This window comes from Pelobates fuscus, chromosome 8 (genome assembly GCF_036172605.1).
Source record: "Pelobates fuscus isolate aPelFus1 chromosome 8, aPelFus1.pri, whole genome shotgun sequence".
Taxonomy (NCBI): Eukaryota; Metazoa; Chordata; class Amphibia; order Anura; family Pelobatidae; genus Pelobates; species Pelobates fuscus.
The window spans coordinates 61,587,819-61,615,017 of NC_086324.1; the positions used below are offsets into that span (position 1 = coordinate 61,587,819).

The following is a 27,199-nucleotide window of genomic DNA, read 5'->3' on the forward strand; positions in this document are numbered from 1 at the left end:
TACGGCTTTTGATGCCCCGAACACGAATGTAAGGCTGGGTCTGTAGTTGTGGTAGGGGCTTGGTTTTCACTTCTTAAGGAACACCAGTCCCCTCCTCACTACCGTTTCAGGTCTGACAATTTGCCCCCCCTCCCCTTCACCACTCCCTTTTTATATCATATCTATATAGGGTAGGCCATCTTTTATTTTAGGCCTACTGCATTGTCAGTTCTGGCACACCACAACCAACTTTGCTTTATTTCTGTATGTTTAACACCTCTCACACCTCTAACTTTACGGCTTTTGATGCCCCGAGCACAAATATATATAGTTAGTCATCTCCATATATATATACATTCACACAATAATTAAAGTTCTACATCACTGCTATCACTATGAAAAACATAAAATGAAAAATAATGCAATAAATTTGCATTGTTAATAAGAAAAGTTGGAAGGGTCCTGTTTCTGATCTCCATAAATTCTAGAATCAGAACATCTCTGCTGATCCTTGAAATAACTTTCAAATGCACACTGTGGTACCCCAGGGTTTGCTGTGTGAGTATATGTAATATCTGTGTGATATTTGCATATGATTGGACGTGACTTGGAATGTACAGCACGGAATACAGAATTAGGTCAATAGTAAGACTGTCAACATTCCAACTCTTTCCCAAGACATGATATTTCTTTGACAGCCCTCTGGGTGCCACATGCTAAATTGCTCTGACATCTGAACAGAAGGAGCATAAGGGAAGATAGATTCTACCAGGAACTGGAATTTAAAGGCAGTATTTAAACTTTAATGGGCACTATTGCAATAGGAGCTTCATGTCTACTAACCTATTTTACATAATTAGCAGCACTACAATGAAAAATACTCATTCAAAAAAACAAACGACATTTTGCATGTTCATAAGGTTATATTTGGCAGACTGCGTTGTCTAAATAAAATTAATTTGAAAGTCTTTTAAAATATGTATTTGAAAGTTGGATTGAAATTCCCCAAAGATCCCTGGTATATTAATTACCCAACAGGACATTCAATTAAATGTATGCAGTCAGTTTTCATTTTAAGTGAATAAGGTGCTCTGTCCAGTAACACAGCGGTAATTAAAGACCTGTGTATATAATGTGTTTAGCAGTCTCCGCTTGGTGTGTAATATACTGATACCCTTTCTGGAACTAATACATTGACCCTGGTGTCTCATATCAGCTACCTGCACATTGTGTTTAATATGCCCATCTAAAAATCAGCCAGATCATTCATTTTCTTCTGAATTGCACAGTCACTCACCCCATAAGTCGATATAAAGCTAATTATTAATCCTACTTATTATACAGGAGCTGTTTTCAAGCTGCATAAGTAAAATGATCCAATTTTCAGCCACAATTAAATTAGCAAAATATGTATATGGTAATCGGTTCGAATTTCTAAATAGATTATTTAGACACAGATAAAGATACGTGATATGCGGCACTTGCCTCCCAATTAACAACCCAAAAACTGCAACAACAAAAAAATGTGTAAAATGATCAGATGCTTTAGATCAACTGCAAAATTGTGTTAATCTTCCATGTAATCTCCAAAATGAAACTTGTATTTTGCCAACTCAACTCTATCAATGACTGCATTTTGTCTAAAATACTTGTAACTTAAATGCCTACGTAAGTAGATTTTTAAAAACTATTAATTTAAACTGCAGGAAATGAGACCAGAGACTGTATTATTTTATATTATATATTACAGTGAAATTACACACATATTAATGGTCTTTTTATCTCAACACAATGGTTAAATATCATGCCATAATATATAAACACAATATGTGAATGTATTTTATATATATTGATCTTTATTTCTTGGATACTATACTAAATATAGTATTTTTCGTTTCACTTTCACATGTCTCTGAAACGCTTGAATCTTAACTCTACCTTAACCATATTAGTGTCACATAGTAGTCCATTCACTAAACAGGACATTGTGGTGATTTGAAAATGGACTTGCAAAATGTAGGCCAAAATAATTGGAAAATGATGCGAAATTATGCGAAAACTTGCGAAACATGCATTCTAGTAGGAACATCCCTAATATGTTACCAGTAGTGTTATTATAGAATATGCTTTGCTTAATGTGATGTCCAGCAGTAATTAATACTGTGGAATTTTGGGTAACTGGAAATTTGCTGAATTTCTTCTCATGAAAGTCCCCTTAAATTGTTGCATTTGAGGGAAAAAGTGCTCAATTTGGAGAAATCATTCTAGAAAAACATCCAGGTTTAGTTGCATGTGCCAATGACTATTACTTTATTGTAACAAAACATTCATATATTTTCTAGGTTCTTCAGGTTCTGTGAGTGTCTGTCACTTGCCTTTACAGCAAGGATACCAGCCGTTACTTCAACAGGTAAGCATTTGTAATATGACCCATAATCGTTCTCCTTTTTGGTAGTTGTTTTTGGTTTCAGTGGATCCTCCGAGGTAGGTCATCTGTGTGGATGTCCAGTTTAGCACCGCAATTTCTAATGGCTTTTGACTTTCAAAAACTCAGTTTTTACCAACCAGTCCAAATGAGTAAAAAATGCAAAAAATGTGCTGGATCTTACTTGCACAATGACTTATATTGCTTATAATGTGCATCAATCACAAGAGGAGACACGAAGCAGCGATTTGTCATGTAATCTCCAAGCTAGAGTAGAAGAATTATTAGGAGAAGGAAATGAAAGGGAAATGAAAAGGGGGGAAATTGAGGAATAGGAAAGTGTTCCAACCTAACTAATCAGATTGTAAAATCTATGGCTGAATTATCCTGGGACCATTTTTTTACAAACATATAATTTGCTTTATGAGCCATACATTCCATTACTTTTGTCTTTAGTGATAAAGTCGTGTGCCAATTACACACTGATAAATGTTTAGCAAAAATTAGGTAATTACCTCACCATTTGTTCAGGAACAGTGGACAAATACATGCTCAGCAAAGCAATTTTAGCTTTGAATGGAATACAATACCCATGTTAATTGAAATAATAAAAAACAGATCATACCAGTTTTTTTTTTAATTATTGAGCATCCCTACCTGTAAAACATAGCACGAAGGTGTTCACAGTTTCCTCAGTGAAGGTGCACTAATCAGATGGAACATGTTACCATCTGAATAGGATCTTCCTATTTAATTTGATGTGATTAGTATATGGAAAAACGTAAAAGGCTTTTCATACCTCACAGCTGTTCTTCAATTGTGCGATTCGTCTTTAAGTTCCAAAAAGATTACATTTATTAAAGGTGAGCTGTCATGTAAAAAGTGGTAAACAGCATTTGTGACCAGTGTATAGAGAAAATACAAAGCTAATCTGTAATGTTTGCTAGCTGAAGAGAAAAACATGACTTTAAAGGGACACTCCACAGCACGAATACAATATAAATTAATATCACTATTTAGTAGATATACCACAAATGACAGCAGACTTGTGTTTCATTATGCATTTTTTTTAATTGAAATTATATCTTAAAACAGCTTGCAAATTATTATTATTATTATTGCCATTTATATAGCACCAACAGATTCCGTAGCGCTTTACAATATTATTAGAGGGTGGATTTAACAATAAATAGGACAATTACACGAAAACCTACAGGAACGATAGGTTGAAGAGGGCCTTGCTCAAACGAGCTTACAGTCTATAGGAGGTGGGGTATAAAACACATTAGGACAGGAAATTGCAGTCAAATTAGGTGGGAGTGAAGCAGAGCTGGAGGAGAGAGTAGAGTGATGCCCTTTCGGAGAGAGAGCAAGAGACAGTTATGTGAGGTAGTGGTTAGTCTGGGAGGCCATAGGCTTTCCTAAAGAAATGGGTATTAAGGCACTTCTTAAACGATTGAAGACTAGGGGAGAGTCTGATGGCGGTAGGCAAGCTATTCCATAGGAAGGGAGCCGCCCGCGAGAAGTCCTGCAAGCGCGAGTTGGCCGTGTAGGTGCGAGCAGCAGACAGAAGATGGTCACGAGAAGAGCGGAGAGACCAAAAGGGGGCATACCTATGGATCTGTGAGGAGATAATAAGAGGGGCTAAGTATATTCAGTGCTTTATAGGTATGGGTTAGCACTTTGAATTGACTCCTATAGGATACAGGAAGCCAATGTAAGGACTGACAGAGGGGTGAGGTGTGAGAGAAACGACTAGAGAGGAAAATCAGTCTGGCGGCAGCATTCATTACAGACTGTAGCGGGTCAAGAAGACCAATCCCTGCATTTCTCTTGCCTGCTGCCTTTGAAAGCGCTCCTCTTCTAACCCCGCTCAGATTTTCTGTGGCTGTCCAATCACATACTTCCCATTGCAGCTCAATGAGAAGTCTTTGTAAGGCAGGTGCTCTGAGCAATTGCTGTCTCTTGAGTTTAGCCCCACTGAGCTAACGAAACTAGGAAGCAACATGACATATTGTCTACTTGAAAGCCAGGGGAATGTAATCAGGTATATTCAGAAAAGTATCAATTTCTACTGAAATCTGCACTTTTTGCAAAATTAAAAAAGCGGGCACATTCTTCACACATAATGCTTTTCAGCAAGCTAAAGTGCTTTAGGGGTTGGGGTGTCCCTTTACCAAGAAACCACCATGTGAATGTGTGGTGATTTACCAAAGTGAGTTGGGGACATGTTATTGTCATTAACATCCACCTGACTGCACACAAAATGCTGAGTTCCTCTGGTGAATGGTGGTCCTTGGAAAATATTTTTCTCAGGTTTAGTCATAGTGATTTGAGGGGGATGTTTTGCTGTTATTTCATCAGGCTTTGTCAGGCCATGCATTGAATAATATATTTTCATATAGATCTATATGGGAATATTTTAGCAACCAGCTTGTTTTTATGATATATTAATACAATATATCCGCTCCCAGTAATTTCCCCGCTGACTTTTTTGTCAGCCACTAATGGATTTAAATCCCCAGCGGTTGTCTGACTGCAAGTATTATTGTAGAACCTTGGGTAAAAATTGTTGAGTTACTATTTCTGACACACAGTTAAATTACCCTTAGAATTAATATGCGCAGTGTTTGTCCAGGGTAGGTACAGAACTTTTTTGAAGCCTTTTTTTTTTAAATTCCAGCACTTATCAAGCGAAAAGTCTTACTGCAGAAGCAAAGTAAGCTAAAATACTGCATTGCAGCAACTGTGCAAAGCCTGCCCTTAACCACTTTGTTGCTGGTGAAAAATTGAGAATTAACTCGAAAAGCTCAGATTTTATGCCGTGGATTATGTTGTATGAAATCTTTATATTTTACGGTAATCAAGAGACTTTGAACATCTTTCGAGTTTATATTTTCCTTGAAATTTTGCAATATCACTTTATTTCATATTGAAGATAGCGCTTTGTCCTAGACATTTCTTTTATTCTGATTAGAAGCCCTACCTTTACGTTGTAGACTGCTGTCCCGTGAGTCTATTTTCTTTTTTTTTTAAAGTATATCCTGCTAATCCAGTCTTTGTGGTTGTTATGCTATGCAGGCAAGATGCACTAAGCTTCAATTTCAAGGTGAGATCCGTCATGATAAATGATGTCTCATCATGACTTGCCTCGCGTATGCACTATGAATTTTGTATTCATTAAAAGGTGTAACACGCTGTACATTAGCATATGATGCAGTCATAAATCTCTAATCTGTGTCACTATATTAAGAGGCTGAAAAGTGCTCTTGTGAAAGTATAGGTCTAAAGCAAGCTTTTATAAATTCATAAAGGTGTAAACTCACAAATTGTAGGTTAAAGTACTTAGAATAAATCAAAGCCTATTTAGGGACAGGAAGCAGTTTTTTAAGCAAGGGTTGCGTGTTAGTGTCCGTTGAGAATGTTTATACAATAGTTTTTTTTAAGACACATTGTTTATGATATTGCTATCAGATGTAGTGATAAAACGATAAGGCAGAATTTGGAGTTACAGTTTAGTACAATTCACCACCTTTATGGGGTTGATTACTGGATATTGGGGGCATTATGCTCACCTATATAGATATACAACCCCCTAGAAGTATAATTGATATATATTAGAGGTAAACATGAATTTGCTGTTACAATGACTAGCCCTACGTATAGTACAAATTATAATGGCAATAACTGTCCCATCATCAAAATTATTTCTTCAAAGTCCAGTTTGTCTGGGGTAGAAGCATTCACTAAAAGTACAAATTCACCTATGTGTCATTATACACAAATGTCCAAGAACATTTACAGGTCAATGCTTACATGAAAATATATGTAGTGCACTGGGAGCATGTACATAGCCGGTAAGGTGGCCATAAGCGCTGCCAACAGAGACATGATTGTACGTCAGTTAGATACATACTCTTTGCCAACACACGCCACCATGGATCAGTTTCTATAACGGCAGGGAAGGGTGCTCTTTGAAAAATTGCCCTTCCCAACAGGACATGAATAGGTTGGCTTCTACATGACACCAAAGATTTTTCTATCTGACCTTATTGTATGATTTCAGTTTGTCAAGGAGCTTGATCGGCTTAACATTCTATTGAATTGAATTAAGGTTCTGACATGCAAAATGTAGGTAAAAATTCCCGAGTCAGGAGCAAAAGATGAATTCGATAATTTTGTCAGCTGTGATATTTTAGTTTGGTTGTGTTTTTCTATTACCGTATGTTGTAAATTGACCACAAGTCATCTTTTAGCAAATAAACTGATTGTATTAAAAAGGTTATCAATGATGTCCAGACCTATTCTTGAAATTTGTGAACTGTAACTCATGGGCTTTTAACGAGGCAATGATGTTCTTTTATTTCGCACAAGTAGCTTATGTAAAAAAAATACCCACTTCTGCTATTCTACACAATTCACACATTATCCAAACCCATGCCAATGTCTTGTAGAAGCTCTTAAAAATGGTAACTGTTGGCTACATTCCAGTGGCAATTCTCATCTGTACAAGCTAATTTGGAAAGCTTTGAAGTTTGCTTCCTTAATTATATGTGAAAAGGCTGATTCTACCACAAGGACAAAAAAGTGGGTAGTATTATGGAGATGCCATAACACATCCCAGTGCTCTTCATTTTCTCTAAACCTGTTTTATTTAAAGGGAATATACATGTCCTATTGAGTTACCGAGCATTATAAAAACAACTCTACACTGAGCTCATTATGTCTAAACATAGTTGTTTTGTAGTCAAGCACCTGCGTGTGTCTTGGGTCATAAGTTTGCTACAAACTAATTTTAACCGGCGTTTAATTAAATCCCTGCTGTGAATTTCACTAAATGTGGCAAAAGCATATTTTAACTGAGCTCAATAGAGCAATTAAGACATACCTATCCCTTGGTACAAGTCCAGACAATTAAATACCTTTCCTAAAAAATCATATACCTATACAACTCTTCCAAAATTAGCGTGGCTAATTTTATAATTAACTGATTGTGACCACAAAGGAGAAGGATGACAGAGAAACATTAAACTACTGGAAGTTACAACTCTCTAACAGTCCTAACGGTAGCCTTGGCAATCTCTGTAGGTGTTTTAGCTATGTGCTAACGCAATTCAATATCGTTATTACAATTCTTCATATAAAAACCACAGGGCATATTTACATGTAAGTGGTGGTTAGTATGAAGCTACGAAAATACACCCCATGCTGTGACTAGGTTAATTTATAAAAATGTCAATTTCTATTGAAATATGCATTTTTTTGCAAAATAAAAAAAGAGGACACAATCTTCATATAGAAGGCTTTTCAGTAAGCTAATAGCTAAAGTGCATTAGGAGTCTGGACTGTTCCTTTAGTTTTGTATAGTATAGCTAAATTCCAATTAAGAAGGAGATTGATTTAGCCATGATAGCTAACTTTGGAACCCTGATATATTTAAACCACATTTCTTGTGACACTCGATCATCTAGGTTGCCAAAGATAGCCATCACTAGCCCAGGGATTCAATGCTACCTATGAATGTGAGAGGATATAAAACCTGGGCAAAGTAAACGAAAATTTTGAGCCAATTTTTTTTAGATCGAAACCTTTTAGGACTGTACACCACCAGCATTTTTAATTAGTAAAATTAAATGGATTTTCAATAGAGTTGCTGTTGGAATTATTTCCTTTCAAAGTCTCTCAAGTCAATGTGTTCCTCACTGTGAAACTACACATTATCTCTTGTATCCATTCTATTCTGTGCTGAAGAATTTGTCATCACTACAGAAAGAAATGATGATGGTAATAATGAAATGAACGTGAAAGGACGCTGACTCATATGACAGTTACAGACACTGGCCTTAGCGATATAGAAGGAGGGCACCCATGTGCATCCTACCATGTCAGTTTAGAAATATCATCCCTGCAGGTGTCATATGTTCAGCAGAAGCCAGTAGTCAGCAGCAGTGATTAACAAGATGTAAAAATTTACCTGATTTCTTTATATTCACTCAGCTGTAGCACGAGACCTAAAGGTAGGAAGCTATGGCCTGAAAGCTAGTGACCTAGACTAGTCTAGCCATGCAAGCCCAAGGCTTGTATAATTAAGTTCAGCAGGAATACACTAACGCGTCCAACGATAAAACGTCTTTGCCAGAAAAAAAATGTCACGTACGTCTTTGAATCTGTTCTGCTACATAATCTTCTACGAGTCACGTATACTTTATTCTAAAATACCAATGTAGATGTGATTTTGGTTATTTTCGTGGACAAACTCAGCCTACGGGCATCCAGTGGGGGTCAAAAATAGGTGCCAAATTTTTCCTACGGTACAGAGAATTTTCAGTTTAAATTTTTTTATTTGATATCTGTAATGTAGCAGGGACTCTTCTCCGCTGGATCCACTGAAGTACAATCAGGAACAAGAAAAATGCCAAAGAAATATCCCACCTCCTCCCCAACAACTGGACGACACACAGTTCTGGGAGTACAACTGACTTTATTCTGGCCACACACAGCTTTTATGCACTGACCTCTACATGGGGTCTCTCACACAAAATTACAGGGCTTTTCCTTCCAAAATCCTCTGTGCCTGAGAGATAATTGCGTGAGAAAAAAAACTATAACTCAATTATTTCTCAGGTACAGAAAAATCTACAATATTTGAAAACATACAAAAATCCATTTTAATAACTTCAAAACCCTACAAAGTCACATCACCGGATAGCTTGGAACTGAGCACACCATTTGACAAAATATCACTGAGATCCCTTCAGTGGTTTGAGAACGCCATTTGAATTAAGTTTTGACCTGTCGGCCATGAGGCAATGCCCCAAAATAGTTCCAGAGGAAACAAGGCAACAACCGGTCATCTTTTTTGCCCACATGGAGAAGATGTGCTATCAAATTCAATAGATACCTTTAAAAAAGGGCTTGCATTTTTGTCAAAGAGATAAAAAAAAATATTTTTAGTATTTATAGATAGTATCTATCTATCTATCTATCTATCTAGGTCTCTGTTTTCTAGGCTTTGCAAATGCTGAAACATGGCTTTTTAATGATCAAACTTAGTGCTGCCCTGTGATTATAAGTGAACTAAAGGGACACTATAGTCACCAAAACAGCTTTAGCCAAATTAATCCATTTTGGCATATAGATCATGCCCCTGCAGTCTCATTGCTCAATGCTCTGTCTTTTAGATGTTAAATCACTTTCTAGATATGGCAGAAGTTTTGTGTATGTAATTTAAGTTCAATGTTCAGAGCAGGCGATAAAAACTTTCAAAGTATGTTACATCTGATGGTTATTGAAACCATTTTGTTTTCATGCAGGCTGTGTCAGTCACAGCCAGAGGAGGTGTAACTAGGGCTGCATAAACAGAAGCAAAATTGATTTAACTCTTAAATGGCAATGAATTGAGCAGTGCAACTTGAGAGGCATGATCTACACACACGCTTCATGATCTATATACATGCTTCATTAAGCTAAATTTGTTTTGGTGACTATAGTGCCCCTTTAAGAGGAAATAGTCTTCTATCTTATCGTATTCTTTTCAGGACTGTCCTAAAAAATATCATGGCAGTCAATTTAACCAAATTAATTTTCTATTTTTGTAATGCATAATTTCTGGCCTTCCCTGCCTAATCCCACAATGTGTATCATTCACCAGTTCACACTGTAGATTTCCTCTCTTATTGCAACTTGCTTAGCTTTGACAAGAAGGGAGAACATTCGTTAGCCAAGTCAAAGAAGGCCATAGGTTTCTCTGTCAATAACAAGGGAATAATAGCGGTCTGTTCAGCTTGAGAACTGCACACATAAATAACTCTTTGCACCTTGGTGATTTTTTGCCAACTTGTACTGTATGAGTTGTATATTCAATTTTTCTCGGATGGTGACTTTATAAGTCACAGCTATGACCTTCACAGACTGATGTGAGATTTGTACCTTTGATGGATTTTATAAGTCAACGAAGTAGCACTTTTCTTAAATGTCACTAAGTCCAGGCTTTTAGGCCGTAAGACACTAAAAGCTGAAATGCAATCACATCTTATGCAGGATCTTTCATAATATATACCTATGTCAATCCAGCAGAATAAGTCTTAGGTTATCAGTTTAGAGACAAGTGTTGTGAGCAAAGTTATTTACTAAAGGGAAAACTGATGAAAATTAAAAGTGAATATCAAATTTAAAGGAACACTATAGGGTCAGGAACACAAACATGTATTCCTGACCCTATAGTTTTAAAACCACAATCTATTTCCTCCCCTCCCCCACCCGGGCCCCTCAGGCCTCCATAAATATAGAAAAATCTTACTTGTATTCAAGCCTGAAGCTGTAGCTCTGCATGCTGTTTGCCTCGGAAAAACAAGCTGTCTGCTGACATCAGAAGTGGTGGCCTGATCCAATCACAGTGCTTCTCCATAGGATTGGCTGAGACTGACAGGGAGGCAGATCAGGGGCAGAGCCAACAAAATTCAAACACAGCCCTGGCCAATTAGCATCTCCTCATACAGATGAATTGAATAAATGAATCTCTATGAGGAAAGTTCAGTATCTGCATGCAGAGGGATGAGATACTGAATAAATGGATGCATTTTAGGCAGTTATGACCCAGGAAGGATCTCTAACAGACATCTAAGAAGTGGCCAGTGAAGTTATCACTAGGCTGTAATGTAAACACTGCCTTTTCTCTGAATAGACAGTGTTTACAGCAAAAAGCCTGAAGGTAATGATTCTACTCACCAGAACAAATTCAATAAGCTGTAGTTGTTCTGGTGACTATAGTGTCCCTTTAAGGTCAATATAGCTGAACTCGAAACATTTTCAGCTATGCTTTCAATTCAGTTACTTTGACCTTAAATTTGAAATTTGTTTTGAATTCAATTTGAATTCCTGACAATTATCACTTAAGTGAATAACCCTGATTGCATTTTGCTCATTTACTGCTGAGAACCCTGAGAAGAAGGAAAACCAGTAAATGACGTACCAGCCTAGATACAATCCACCTTTATTGACCAAAACCTAAAACAGACAAGGCTACAGCAGAGTGGTCCAAAGAAAAGACACCGGCATTTAGAACCCACAATATTAACATGATCTAATTCTTGCTCATTTGCAACTTTGTATTGGACAACAGTAATAACTCTGGCACTTTATAACGTCACCCATCATATGACACCATTACAATGACATTGAATAAAAATAAAATTGCTCAATATGAGACTTAGTTCCAAAAACTGTTTAATATATCATAATAAATTTGATTCATGAGTTCTTAGCTTTGGCATACATCTCATATGCAAAACATTTTTGGGTTCCAGGTTTCTGGTCAGGAGACAAAGCATGACGGACAACAGACAAGATGAGTCAAAGCCATCTCCTTGGGCTCCTGGACAACATACAGAGGCTTCGCCACTCCCACACACCACAGACATGAAGGAACAAGGGGGAGCAGGAGATGGGATGGTCCACAGCTCCAACGGCATTCCATTCAGAGAGGCAGAAGAAAGAGGATATGGGGAGCGGGCTCTCCAAGCCTCACATTCCACAAGCAAGGAGAATGGCATTAATGGAGAAATACCATCTGCAGACTCTGAAACCGCAGGTAATTGTCTTCAAAATAACACATATTTTTACTTAAAAAAAAATAAAAAAAAGCGTTAAAAGTAAATGTAATTTTTGTTGTAGTGGAAAATAGTACTAGTACTAGTTTAAATTACTGTATTTTGAACACTTTTTTATGTTTTATTGTGTGACTGTGTATTTTATTGCTAAGCAACACATTGGTTGTCCCAATTACATTTAATGTGTCAAAATAATATTCTTCCAGATATATGCTTAATTAATTTCACAACAGGTAGCCTTTTCTGATGACTACAGGTAGCAGGTTTGTTTTGTGAACTATTTGTGGAGAAAATTGCATGTAAATGTGTAAATCAAAAGGGTGGTTAGTGCTATAACTTTGATCCATTTGTGTATGAACAATTGAATTTCAATGAAAGAATAATGGCTTTATTTAGAAAGTTAAATAACAAGCAGCTGCTAAACTTTGCTTGCAAAAAGGTCTGTGATTGATTGCAAGACCTTAGCTTTCAAATTTTTGACACGTACATAATGAAAAAACACAAAACATGGATTTTAAGACCTTGACAAGTACAAACAATTTGAAGACTGAAAATGATTAATATATTAACAACTCGATAAGATACGTAGAACATTATTGCTATAAGATGTTAAAAGGACATGCCAAACTCCTACAAAACTTGAGCTTGCTGAAGTGCTTTAAGGATTTACCGTATGTTCCTTTTGAACCAATTCACAAAAATGCTGATTTCAAGACAAATAAGCACTTTTATGAATTGAATTGAAACCATTTAGGAACACCCTGCTAGTAGTTCTAGTCAAGGTGACTGTTAGGAAGGCTTCCTGGTTCACTTTACTTGAAGAACTTCCATTAGGAAGCATGAGTCAGTGTATTCTCCTGGAAGATTGACACATTTGATTGGCACAGTGTTCTACAATAAGAGGAGACTCTCTTCAATGACAGTCTACGGGGGTTGAGCAGAGCAGCAGTGAGACAAGATCTGCCTCTGGATAATAGTAATATTTATTTTTAGGTTGTTGGGGTGCACCTGGAACTTTAAGGGAGTTGCATCTACACGTTTTTTTTTAGCGATGCATTTCTTCTTTAGCTATAGATTTGCTTAGAATTTTTAAACTTTTGTGTAAATTAAAAACCGAACAGATAAATCAGTAGCAGGGTCACCTACTAGTGTTAATTGTCATAAAAAGTGATTTTCAAATTTTAGTCCAAAATTATATAACAGAAATTAAAAATTTGTGAAAACACTGCATTTCTGTAAATCATATAACTTTGCTTCTGTAGTGGGATCTGCCCAGACATGAAGTTGCTCAGACAATTATAATACACTAATAACTTTTTTTTAGGACAGTACAGAAGTTATCCCATAACTATTTGCAAGTCAGTCTTCTCTAGAAAGTTGACAGTTAAACTTAAACTCAGAGAGCTTCATTATGTGCAGTTTCTCATGACAGTACAAGTACTTGTATGGGCAGAGTGAAATCTAGCTTCAATTCTTATAGTGCTTGAACCCTTTCAATGGTATATGTTGTGGTACCAACAATGGAAATCGGTCTCGATGAAAATGCTTGTTCTTGGGTAGAACATTGGCTTAAAAACAGAATACAAAGAGTTGTCGTTAATGGTAAATTTTCAAGCTGGACAGAGGTGGCAAGTGGTGTCCCTCAGGGGTCTGTTCTGGGACCCCTTCTATTTAACATTTTTATAAATGATCTTGAAGACAGCATTGAAAGTCATGTTTCAGTGTTTGCAGATGACACAAAACTTTGTAAAATAATACAATGTGAGCAAGATATTACTTTGCTGCAGAAGGATTTAGATAGACTGGAGGACTGGGCACTCAAATGGCAGATGAAATTTAATGTTGAAAAATGCAAAGTTATGCACTTCGGCGTAAAGAATACACAAGCAACGTATACCCTTAATGGAAGTGAATTAGGGATAACAACACACGAAAAGGACTTGGGAATTGTTATAGACAACAAACTATGCAACAATGTGCAATGTCAATCAGCAGTGGCCAAGGCCAGTAAGGTATTGTCATGCATGAAAAAGGGCATTCATTCTCGGGACGAGAATATCATTTTGCCTCTCTATAAATCACTGGTAAGACCACATATTGAATATGCTGTGCAATTTTGGTCACCTGTTCTAAAGAAGGACATCATGGCACTAGAAAAAGTGCAGAGGCGGGCTACAAAATTAATAAAAGGAATGGAACATATCAGCTATGAAGAAAGGTTAACAAATTTAAACCTATTTAGTTTAGAAAAACGTCGCCTGAGAGGGGATATGATAACATTATACAAATATATTCGGGGCCAATACAAACCATTGTGTGGAAATCTATTCACAAACCGGACTTTACATAGGACACGAGGCCATGCGTTTAGACTGGAAGAAAGAAGATTTCGTCTAAGGCAAAGGAAAGGTTTTTTTACTGTAAGAACAATCAGGATGTGGAATTCTCTGCCTGAAGAAGTGGTTTTATCAGAGTCCATACAGATGTTCAAACAGCTACTAGATGCATACTTGCAAAGACAGAATATTCAAGGATATAATCTTTCAATGTAGGGTAATAACTGCTTGATTCAAGGATAAATCTGACTGCCATTCTGGGGTCAAGAAGGATTTTTTTGTCCTAGCTTGTTGCAAAATTGTGCTTCAAACTGGGTTTTTTTTTTTTTTTTTTTGCCTTTTGGATCAACAGCAAAAAACAGGTGTGAGGAAGGCTGAACTTGATGGACGCAAGTCTCTTTTCAGCTATCTAACTATGTAACTATGTAACTATGTAACTATGTTACTTTGAAAGAGCATAACATTTGATCTATACATTGTGCTAGCAGCTTTGCTAGCAAATGTATAGATTATGAGTAGAAGCTATTTAAAACTAGGTATTTCTCGCACCTCTCAGTCAATTCTTCTGTATAGCAGCTATGACCAGGGAGAGCAGTAGAAATCTCCGACAGGCGATCTTTCTGCAGTCCAAATATAACATGCTCTGTGGTTGCTATGGTAACTCGGTAACCGGCTCTGCTAGCGCTAGCCAGGAACATCACTCTGTTCCGACGCGGACATGCTGGCGACAAAGAAAGCATGTTCGTGTCACAAAGGAAGTTTGGCTGGCACAGGGATGCATTCCCAAGCATGGTAAATGAAAGAAGGAGGAGTGAAGGGCGGACCAGAGGTAGGTGTTCCAGGACAGTAACATCCACAGAGCATTGGACATGGCGGCACTTGGTCGGAGGTAAGGGGAGTCTATCTCAAGATTTCACATTGACTGTATCATATATCTCTGTGATATAGGATGTATTCAATAAATCTGGGGCCAATTTATGTTAACTTAAAAAAATGCATGACAGGTTTACTTTAATGTAGAGCAAGTTGTCACATTTTTTGTAGGCTAACTGAAAAATAAGAATTTGTTTGTGAAAGTATATTAAAGATCAACTCCAACCAAAAAGTAGTTTTAAGATAAAAGACTGTGGCTAAAACCTACTTACTTTTCAGCTCTAAGGCCAAGTTGTTCCAGCAACCAGGTCCTCCTCTAGTCATGTCATTTTAACTTCACTGGATGTCCTAGAGGACAGTTTGAGGGGAGGACTTGGACAGAGGGGTGGCTCTCCCACCATTGGTAGTCCATTACAGCATGCTGTGTGTCCTGATGGCAAACATACAATATGCACAAAGTTTACATTAGGGATCTACCTTGGCTAATGAAGCCCTAATGATGGAGCCACAGGCTGTAACTCTGTATGTTAACAGGCTGAATAATCGCAGTCCACACAACTTGCACATACAAACTTCAAATCTCTGGTGCTCATGGTGCTTGGAGTAACCCTTTTTGAAAGGATTTCATTAGGCAGGTTACATTTGTTTTTGTTTTTTTAATTAATTAACTAGAGTGAATGATCCTGTTAGTTAACACAAAGTAACATGAAACACAATTGAAATTGCTTATTCTGTTTTATTCAGAACTGGTTTAGATTACTCATGTCTACGTGTGAATGTGAAAAGAGTGAATGTTCTCGAATAAAGTAAATCAAACTTTTTTTTTGTGTTCGTACCTTTTCAGATCAGTACTTTCGTAAAAATGTTTTTGAGCTCTTCTACACACTTTGACATAATTCCTAACAATAGGATGCTGGGTCTGTTCCAAACGTTCCCAATGTCAAAGAAGTCCTTGAATGAGAAAAGATCACTTTATCTTGAAAAAAATACTTATAACATTTTGTGTTAACATATTGTTGTGATGCTTACAACTTCACAAACAGGGCATACTCCAGATAAAAGTTACACTATATACTCTCTTGGTTCAGTAGGATCAGGAGGTTTTTTGGGTTTTTTTTTTTACCAGTGAAGGTCTAGTCACTCATTCTGAACATCTTGCAGTGATAATTTTCTAGAGATGGGATCCTTTTTTAAACAGTTAGAACATTTCCCCAGATATTTCCTGAAGTATCCCAAATACAGAACTTCAGTTAGTTAAAAAAAAACAAAAACCCTAATTTCTCTAATGTTCTAATGGTGCCGTATTTTGAAGAACATGCAGCTGGCAGTGGAGAGATTGTTAAAATGAGTTATGTGCCGGAGGCATTAAATTGCATTGCTGAAATTCCCTGATGTATGAAAAGGTCAGCTTGGTGCCATTTAAATTTTGTTGTGATGTTTTGCTGGAGGAAATGTGCTATTCTAGGTGCAAGTATGTCATGTTGCCATTTGGTTATCTTAAATTGAGTTGGTGGCCCCATCACAGGAGTGTGCACGTTTTAGGGAGTTAGTGTCTGGAAGAAGAGATATGAGTTTATCGAATTATTTGAGAAGACTATAGCATCGTAGTATTCCATCTTCAGAATATATGGTACTTAGCAATTGAATTGTATTGCATGCCTAATAGTCACCAGTCTTAGGCAGGTTGTAATGTATACAACATGCCACCAGTCAACAATATGCAAGATATGGTTATATGTCAGCTACAAGACATACTAATCAACATAGAACGTGGGATGGACTTATGGCCACATTTCTTTTAAAATGTTCTCTGTACTATGCTACTTGGAATATAAAGCAGAGTATTGAAAATAATAGACATACACCCATGTTAAAATAAAATCTAATTCACCTGTACATTAATGTGGCATGCCAATAAAATTCCAGAATATCAACCAGCAAGTTCTACACACATTTGAAATTACAATTTTGTTGTGATACTATATCTCTTTATTGAGGTATAATTTCAATACTGTTTACATTAGCACTGTTAGGCTTGTGGTGTTACGGTTAGTCTGAAGAGTATTGAAGTTTGGGTTGTACGAATTTGGGAGTTTGTTTCCTTCTGATTACTCTAACAGGCTGAGATAGATGGTAATTGCAGTCCACATCACATCTGAATTGCCTTGGTTTCTTAAACCTGCCCTGTTGGAGAGGTAGGGATATAGTGGCATTTAAATTAAGAATGCACCGTTAGCATTAACGGTGAAGACTGTCAAAAAACTGTGCTTGTTCATTTTCTTTCCTAAAGCCAAATTATTGTGGGCCTAGAATACTATTGAACTCCAAGTTCTCTTGTTACTGATCTGTGAAGTTTCAGTTCCATAGAGTTTTTAGTTCCTATGAGTTCTAACTCACACTCTAAACTCGCATGTATATTACTGTCTTTCCCCCGAAAAAGGACAGGATCTTTTATACATTTTTCCCCAAAAAAATGCGCTAGGGCTTATTTTCGGGGGAAAAGCGGTAGCAAGCATGTGCTAGTAAGCAGGTCTACGTTCGTGGTAATTACCCGAACATAGACCAGTTCACAAGGGCATGGAATCGTACAAATCTTTGTTTGTGGGAAACTTTCCCGAACATAGATTAACTTACTCTCGAATGGAATCCGGCAAATCTAGATTAGCAAACTAGGGACTAGGGCTTATTTTCAGGATAGGGCTTATATTACGAGCATCCCCCGAAAATAAGCTAGGGCTTATTTTCGGGGGATGTCTTATTTTTGGGAAAACAGGGTACATAGCATGCTTAAAACATTTAGGAAAAGTTCTGTTTGCAAATTATATTCAGGGGTGGGTTGGAGGGACTCGACAGAATGACAAATTTTCAGGTTGCCATTGAGGTCAGAAATGTACTCTATTTATTTCAAACAATCTCTATCACATTGTTTCAGCTTAGTTGTGAATGTATAACTAGCTATATTTCAAAGAGCAGTTGGCCTGTCTACAGTAATTGTTTGTCATATCAACCTTAAATTGGTTTAGAGAGCTCTTGGTAATATTCGGAAGAAAACATATGATGCCCTGTCCCTTTAAGGAGATTACTTAAATTACTGAAAACCAAACACCTGTGGCCTGGGCCCAATGCCATAGTAACCACAAATATGATGCAGACACTGTTCTACAATATTGAAATCAATAGCACCAAAGGGAAAGTCGGCATGGTAACCAGAGTCTGAATACGATTTTTTCCTAGCTATTGCATTTGAGCATTGACAACTTGTGCGTCATCAATATATATTCCCTACTGTAGTGGCTTTTGGAGGTCTTAAATGGCTTATAGTTTTTACTATTCGGGAGTTAAATACTCTTCTGATTTTTAATCAGCATTTACATATGAATATTAACCCCTTCAGGACCGGCCTGTTTTTGCGATGTTTGTACGTTAAGGACCAGAGCAGTTTTAACACTTTTGTGGTGTTTGTGTTTAGCTGTAATTTTCCGCTCTCTCATTTACGGTTCCCATACAAGTTATATATTGTTTTTTTCAGGACAAAAGGGGCTTTCTTTACATACCATTATTTGTATTATGTCCAATATTGTATTTAAAAAAAATAATAAAATATGGTGAAAAATTTAAAAAAAAAACATGTTTTTGGACTTTTACTTGAAAAATCTTTTACTTATCTACAAAAGCTAATGAAAAAAACTGCTAAATAGATTCAAAATTTTGTCCCGAGTTTAAAAACACCCAGTGTTTACATGCTTTATTGCTTTTTTTTGCAAGTTATAGGCCTATAAATACAAGTAGGAAATTGCTGTTTCAATATATATATATTTTAAATGTATCAATAGTGACCTTGTAACACCGTTATCTGTCATAAATCCCCGAAACACACCTAACATGTACATATTTTTTTTAAAGTAGACAACCCAGGGTATTCAAAATTGGGTATGTCCAGTTTTTTTTAGTAGCCACTTAGTCACAAACACTGGCCAAAGTTAGCATTTATATTTGTTTGTGTGTTAAAAATGCAAGAAACGCTAACTTTGGCCGGTGTTTGTGACTAAGTGGCTACTAAAAAAGGCTGAACATACCCCATTTGCAATACCTTGGGTTGTCTTCTTTTGCAAATGGTATGCCATCATGGGGCTAATTCTCATTCCTTGGCTACCATACGCTCTCAAAGGCAACCTAACCAATCCGACAAATTTCAATAAAAAAAAAAAAGTAAAATCAAGCCTTATATTTGACCCTGTAACTTTCACAAACACTATAAAACCTCTACATGTGGGGTACTGTTATACTCAGGAGACTTCGCTGAACACAAATATTAGTGTATCAGAACAGTAAAATGTATCACAGCAATAATATCCTCAGTGAAAGTGCTGTTTGTGTGTGAAAAATGCAAAAAAATTCACTTTCACTGACAATATCATCGCTGTGATATGTTTTACTGTTTTGAAACACTAATATTTGTGTTCAGCGAAGTCTCCCGAGTAAAACAGTACCCCCATGTACAGGTTTTAGGGTGTCATAGAAAGTTACAGGGTTAAACACAGTGCTAGCAAATTAAATTATCTGGACTTTCGGCCTGGGTTGGCAGGCAGGTCCCTCAAATTGCAATCATTAAAATTACTTAATTAGGTAAAAATATTACATAAATACACATGTAGAATTTTAATATATATACATATTTATATATTTGACGTCTACGTGTATATTTATGAAATTATTTATGTAATTATGTATATGGACATATGTATATTTCGTATTGTTTTTATTTATTTATTTATACATAGATATATATATCATTACATTCTAAGTATATTTTGATATAAATATATATATATATATATCAAAATACTGTTAGAATAAAATTGCATATATAAATATTTTTTTATAATTATTAAAAATTATTTTTATTTTTTGTTATTTATTTTTATTAACATATTATTTGTATTTTATAATAATATATATATACCATATATATAGCAATTATATATATATTGTATATATTCGTGTGTAATTTAAATATAAGTGTATTTTTATATTAATATACGTATATATAAATATAAAAATACACTTAATATGACATTATATATATGATACATATACATATATTATATATAGATATAATACATGTGTATATATATCATATATATATATACACATATTATTTATTTATTTTTACACTGATTTTACACTGTTTTTTTTTTTACTTTATTTTTTGGATTTTTCACTTGCAGGGAGACTGCCTGTCAGCACAGACAGTCCCCCTGCAGGCAGATACACAGACACCTATTGCGGTCATGTGATCGAGTGATCACATGGCCGTGGGGTCCTGATCTGCCATGGGGGGACTGCCCGGGCAGACAGGCAGTCCCCCTGGACCGAGTGGAGCACTGATCGCCGCCGTGGGACCGACGGCGATCAGGTAAGTAGCCCCAGACCGTTATGACGGTTCAGGACCGTCAGCGGTCCAAACGCACGTTTTACCGCTGACGGTCCTGAACCGTCAGCGGTCCTGAAGGGGTTAAAAGCTTTTTCTGCAATATTTTCTAAGCATACTGATGATGCGTAAGAACAGAATACCCAAGTTTTATACGATTTGCACATACAGAGTTTAACCCCTCTGTTACCGGTGGTGTAACTCCACCCCCAGCAAAGTAATTGGGGCATCATTAACCAGTCCAGAGCAAGAGTTACAGACTGCCTAATGTAAATTCTGTGCATGTTTCTAATCACTAGTAGATCATTAATTGGCTGAGAGTGGTCAGCTGACATGCTCAGCTGGCAAAATCGGGATGTCGTTAATCCTGCTTCAAAGAGACTGAGTGGGCAGACACGCAAGAGGACAATAAGGTTTGTCCTGTAGCCAGAGATCTAGGGTCAGGGTACTTCTAGCATCATACCAATTGCAGCGAGCTTTAAATCAGTGGTTTTAACATTTTTGTCAGGAACCAAAATTCTAAACATTACCTTGTTAACTGATTCTCAACTGTTCAAATGATCTCGGCAAACCATCCAACAACTCATACAGTATATATTAAACAGTGACAGAGTGTATTAATAAGATGCCAAAAACGATCAAATTAATTCAAGTTTTGTTGATGCCACATGAATATGCCTTGAGTGTTTTTTTAAGAGATATATTTAGAAGTGTCCTTTCTACTGGGTAAGGACTACTGTTTTAACCTATTCATTCGGGCCGATGCAAAGTAAGTGATTGATGTGATGTGCCTATTCCAATCAGTGGGGGCCTCTGAAATAGCACCGGCTTAAAAAGCACTGCTTTAAATCAATATATATATCAGTTGAAAGTCAACCAAAATGGAAGCCATAATATTATTACACTCTAATATTTTTATATAAAGATTTCTTGCATTAATATTAACAGTTGGGATTGCCATTATTATTTATTATTAACAGATAGAGAGCCTTGCCTTCAACTCCCTCTATTTCACAATATGATGTTTCAAGTGATGTGGATGGCATAAGGTGGAGACTGAGTGATAATGCATTGCCAGAATAAATGTCTTTATTGAAAAGGCAACGCATAGGCAATCCTGAGAGAATGTGGATGTTTTCATTTAGAAGAAAATACCATTAAAATTGAATTTCTAAATGCATAAAATTCATGATTATACAATAATTTATTTAGCCGAATGACTGTATGGTAGGCGTAGAGCTGCTGTGTCAGTGCAATAAATACAATGAGACAGAGAGATCTCTATCTAGTTTGATAAGCAGAACCAGCTTCTTCTTCTGTTGCCATAGCAACTTTCCACAGGGCTGTGGTCCCTTCTTTGCTGAGCAATATGATGATAGAGGACATCATTAAGTATAAGCCTCGATGTACATATAACCCATTCCTTGAACAAGAAAGATAAGATTTAACATTACACATATATGTTTTTTTACATTTTGTTATTGAACACATGAAAGATATTTAAACTGTTTCTCATTGCTCAGAGAGCTGCAATTTGTATAGAAATTTGTCAGTAGGTATAATGAGTTAATATTGTTGAAAATCCTAATATGAAGACTAATATATCAGATCAGTAGAAGGTCCAATAATCTCAGTACAATTATTATTATTATTGGCCTTCACATAGCGCCGACATATTTTGCGGTTCTTTACTATATAATAAAGTGGCAAATGTAACAATAGATCAGACGATTACAAAGTGTTACAGGAACAATAGGTTGATGAGGACCCTGCTCAGAAGAAATCTCGAAAGATCTAGAAAATATAGTAATCTAGGTAATGAAATCATGTCTTGTCATGCAGGAACTATGGGGGATAACATGATTAAAAAACAAACAAACAAACAAACATGTATTCGTATTATTAGCATTAGTATATCTGAAAGCAGATAAATGTCAGTTTACTTACATAGTCTTCCCACTCCATATCTCAAAATACTTTGTTTTTTTTCCAAACAGAAAAACCATTCTATGTAACCGCAACTCCATAACTATGTTACCTGTACCCTAACCTAATATAACCAATCATTATGCATAGAGGAAACCAGGACCATGTGCCGCATCTCAGCACTAACATATAATACTGCACTAGGCAATACTTTGCAGCAGGATAATCCTGTCTTGAACCGTAGGTGAGTGAAACAATAAAATATTGGTCTTATCTGCAATACAGAAAACTGTGTGCAACATATATATTAAGCTGTTTATTAAGCTAAGTAGACAAGAACAAACAATCAGAGCCAGAGTCTCTTCTTTCTGGTAGTAGGTGGAATTTAAAATAGTGGAAGGGTAGCAGCACCTTGTTGGTATCCTCAAGTTCAAGTTAGAATCAGTCAATATGCAAAATAAAAGGACAGGAAACAGCATTTGGTGAAGTATGTTCTATCTATGACGTAATTATGGAAAGTTAGTTTTTTTAAAGCTTCAGGTCAGCTCCAAGTATTAGCGCATGGGCAGTACAATCCCCGCCTGTGGATATGCTGGTCTAGTGGAGTCTCAGCAGATGGTATTTCTGCATCTGGTCCCAATAAGCAGCAGATGACCCATATAGACATATAATGAAAGAATTAAAACCGCATTTAGTGCTCACTAGTAAAAAAAAAAAAAAAAAAATGGTAAAAATAATAAGAGAAAAGGTACTCACAAGAGGAGAGCAAAAATTGGGTTTTGCTCAATCCTACCGTTTTAGGTGGTATAATCCCAACCTAATAGTAGTACACGAGTGTCCACTGCAGTATGGCAGAGAGGCATAACAAGTGGTTTAGGTCATGTTCCTGGGGATTTGGGGCACACCTGTTTTTTTTTTCTGATGTGGCAAAAATGAATGAATTATTAACATATCTCATGACATGGCTGTCGCATTCATCAATAAGATTGGATGCAATTGTTATAGTTTGCATGTTTGCAAACCCAGTGTGTATTGCTCAAGGTATCTCTCTGAGATCTTTGAGTTTGATTATTCCTGTGTGTGCAGTGATAATCAGACAATGGTAAATATCCCATTTGTAGGGAATCTAATGCACTCTCAGTAGGGTTGGAATAGCTATCAAAGATTGCTGCTACTCATAGTGTCTAGTAATATCTGAGTAAAACAAGAGTGTGGAATTTCCAAAACCGTGCACAGGAGATCATCGAACTGCCTTCACCAGTGTGCCTTCAGCTACTCTGCTTTCAAAGCACTTGACCTCATCCGTAGGTGCGTCAGATTTTGCTTGAGCAGGACTGAGTAAGCAAAAGAGTCTCTTTTAGGGTGGACATTTCAATATAATCATATTTAACTTGTAGGCATCTTATGAAGTGAGTTGAATCAGCAGGGGTTACTTAATATGCAATGTCATTCATACGGTCATTAGTTCCTCTATTTCTGTCTTTCATAACCGCCATTTTGAATGACAACACCAATGTAGGTGGTTTAAATGAGAAGTGAAGCCTTTCATTGAGTGCATAGATGGTTTAATACCCTCAGATTCTTTCTCTATCTGCCATACCTTATCTACCACTTTGTGAGTCTCTTCGTGTAGAACATTAACATCCCTTCTGGAATACTTAACAAGAAAGTACTTCCAAGATACTTCCAAGAAAGTATTTTTGGTCACTTTTTTTGCCACGAGGTCTGGTCCTTGCCTGAGGAAATTGCTGCACAAGAAATACCTAAATTAAGTTGTTGACAAAATATACAATTGCAGTGACAAACAAAAAAGATATTCATCTGATTCCATGATATTTCACGTTAGCCTTTGTCACTGGATTACTTTTGATACATTTTGAGGCAAGCCATACAATGTTTTATTCTTCTGCATTTCCTCCCCCACCGTGTTCTTTGAATTGCCTTTCTGTTTTGCAGTATGAGGTACACTTTATGATTTATTGACCTGGCTATTCAAGCTGTGATGCCTTTTTGTTAAATTATTTTTTATTATTTTGAGTGAGATTTTCTTTTCACATTGGAACACAACTACTTAGTATTGATCTCCAATTAGAGCGTAACCATGGACAATAAGCACGCCAGGACCCTTAAGTCTTTTTTCCATTAGCTCATGGATAGCATGTATCGCTTAAACCCATTGTAATCCATGGCCCCCAAAGTGCATATGTATACATACACACACATTTATATTGAAAAAATACAAAAAAATATGTGGAAACAATTTGACATAAACACAAAAAAACAACTTGTGTATATATTCTCATTCTATACACTCAACAGAAAAGGCTGTAAGAAAGATCTCTAGAAATATAAAATAAATACATGGTTTGTGTATCAGACACTGTAAAGTTACCTATTTACTTTGAAGGACAAAAGTACATCATGGTATATAACCAGAAAACAAGAAAAAAAACAAATATACATACTGTATAAATTGTGTATACTGTGTATGATAGTGAATATAGTGAAAAAAGTATAAATGCTCACGCTCACATTTTTCAGAGCGAATCTGGCTCTGAATGCAGCAGCAGTTGGTGTCTTTGAGGTTCCACCACACCTTTCTTTTGGGAATCCTCAAATATATAAGAAATGTCAATAATGTAGATGGTTATGGGACAGCAAACCAAATGTAGGTATAAGGATAAACTCACATGGGAGGTGCCACAGAATCCGGCAGCATTGTAAAATGGCTGTGTAATACAAAAGAAAATGTTAATCAGCCATGTTACAATACTGCCGCCCATCCCATGTGTTCCCTATTAAGGGTTAATAAATACCCCTCTCTGCCTCATTAGATATTTTTTTTTTTATCTGAAGCTGAAAGAAGCAAGGTGAATTGTGTAGGACTCACCCCTCCCCCCCCCCCCCCCCCAATATTTGGTACAATATGTCAGATACAAGTCTGGCTAAGGGTTATTCCGCTTCATATTATTATTTGATTTACTTGCACATGTAGCTGATTCCATGCCAGCGTGGATCAATTACAACCAGTTACCATAGAAACACATAGGACCCTGGTTGGTTAAGACATCCGTGTTTTGACTGGCTTCTCAAATGATAATTATACCCTAACTATGGCAAGCTCTATATTTCTATTTGCATCTTCACAGAATCATGGGTTGTCAGTGCAGTACAAACACTAGATCAGGGCACAGTGTATTGCTTTTTTTTTTTGCCATTGTTTAAACATGCAGATTAGTAATGCTTTTTTTTTGCTATTGTTTAAACGTGCGGAATACTGCACTGCAGCTTAGAGCAGTGTATCTATACGATAACAGAGTGGCAAGAGACTGTGTCCATTAGCATGCCCTATGATCAATTAGCCAATTGTCCTCTGCTCGCTTACAAGATAAAAAGAGGCCATGGCTATGATAGCTGTGTATATCATATCATATCTGACATCTAAAGGGTATAACACAGTGATCCTTTGTGTATTATAATTGTCCCAGCACAGAGCTCCTGGCTGAATTCCACTACTAGTCTAGGCTTTAAGATCGACGACGACGAGAGATACACTGTGTGCAATTAAGTCACCTATAACAGTAAAACTACAATGTTAATGTGGCACAAGACTACAGAATTATTTGAAGCACTTGTTTTCTCTCCTAAACCAGTAGACAAGAGTGTGAGCGAATTACGTAACTAGAAACTAAAGTGTAATGCTATTAAACTCCTTAAAATGCAATTAATGCTAAAGTCCTTTTCACATAGGGCAATATCACTTTAAACATGCAAACTAAATAGTAATACTCATAGGTGTACCTTTAAGTATAACATACATAGCTCATCTAAAAGACAAAACAGCATTTATATATAGTGCAGACAGCATATACTAAAATATGTTTTGAGTGTCCCCTCTAAAAGGCACATTCACTTGAAATAGAACCATAAACACCCGGCTATGGGAAGATAGGGTCTGTATGGAAAGGGGTGACTCCTTCCTCCTTCTTAGATGTCTGTAGCAATTGTATCAGATATAAAAGGAGACACATGAATGGCCCAATAGTGTTATTTCTTAAAAACTATTTTATTAAAATAGTTTTTAGTAAATATTTATTTAATATATATTTATTAAACTATTTATTAAAAGGCTTACTCTAGATCAGGCATAGGAAACCTTCGGCACTCCAGATGTTTTGGACTACACCTCCCATGATGCTTTGACAGCATTATGGGTGTAAGAGCATTATGGGGGATGAAGTCCACAATATATGGAGTGCCGAAGGTTGCCTATCCCTGCTCTAGATATTTGTGAGATCACTGGTGAAGTGACTGACATACTGCACTTTTGCGGCAATCAGAATGCCAAAATGTATAAACACTAATTAGCGCACTTTGTTTTTCATGCTAAATTGGCATGTATGTGTTTTTGTAAATAGTAAAAAGTAATCATACACCAATCTTTTTCTATTATTTTTTTTAGTTAGAAATGTTGATTTCATAGTTGCTTTATTCAATTCTTCTATGAGCAACGGGACACGCATTGAAATCTACGTACACCGGCCTTGTCTTTAGTAAATCATATTTGTTCTTGCTGTCAGCAGAGTGCGTCTCAGAACACAGTGGTATGATTTGTACAATA

General features: G+C 36.5%; 1 protein-coding gene across 12 annotated transcripts in view; it reads left to right on the plus strand.

Moving 5' to 3' along the window:
* MAP2 (microtubule associated protein 2) overlaps positions 1-27,199 on the plus strand; it is a 223,680-nt gene that overhangs the window by 129,427 nt on the left and 67,054 nt on the right. For all 12 annotated transcript variants that reach the window (XM_063429924.1, XM_063429928.1, XM_063429929.1 and 9 more), the window contains 2 exons: positions 2,322-2,389; positions 11,710-11,993. In XM_063429924.1, the coding sequence (XP_063285994.1) occupies positions 11,732-11,993 (262 nt within the window). In that variant the 5' untranslated portion in view covers positions 2,322-2,389; positions 11,710-11,731. The remainder of the gene's footprint in view (positions 1-2,321; positions 2,390-11,709; positions 11,994-27,199) is intronic.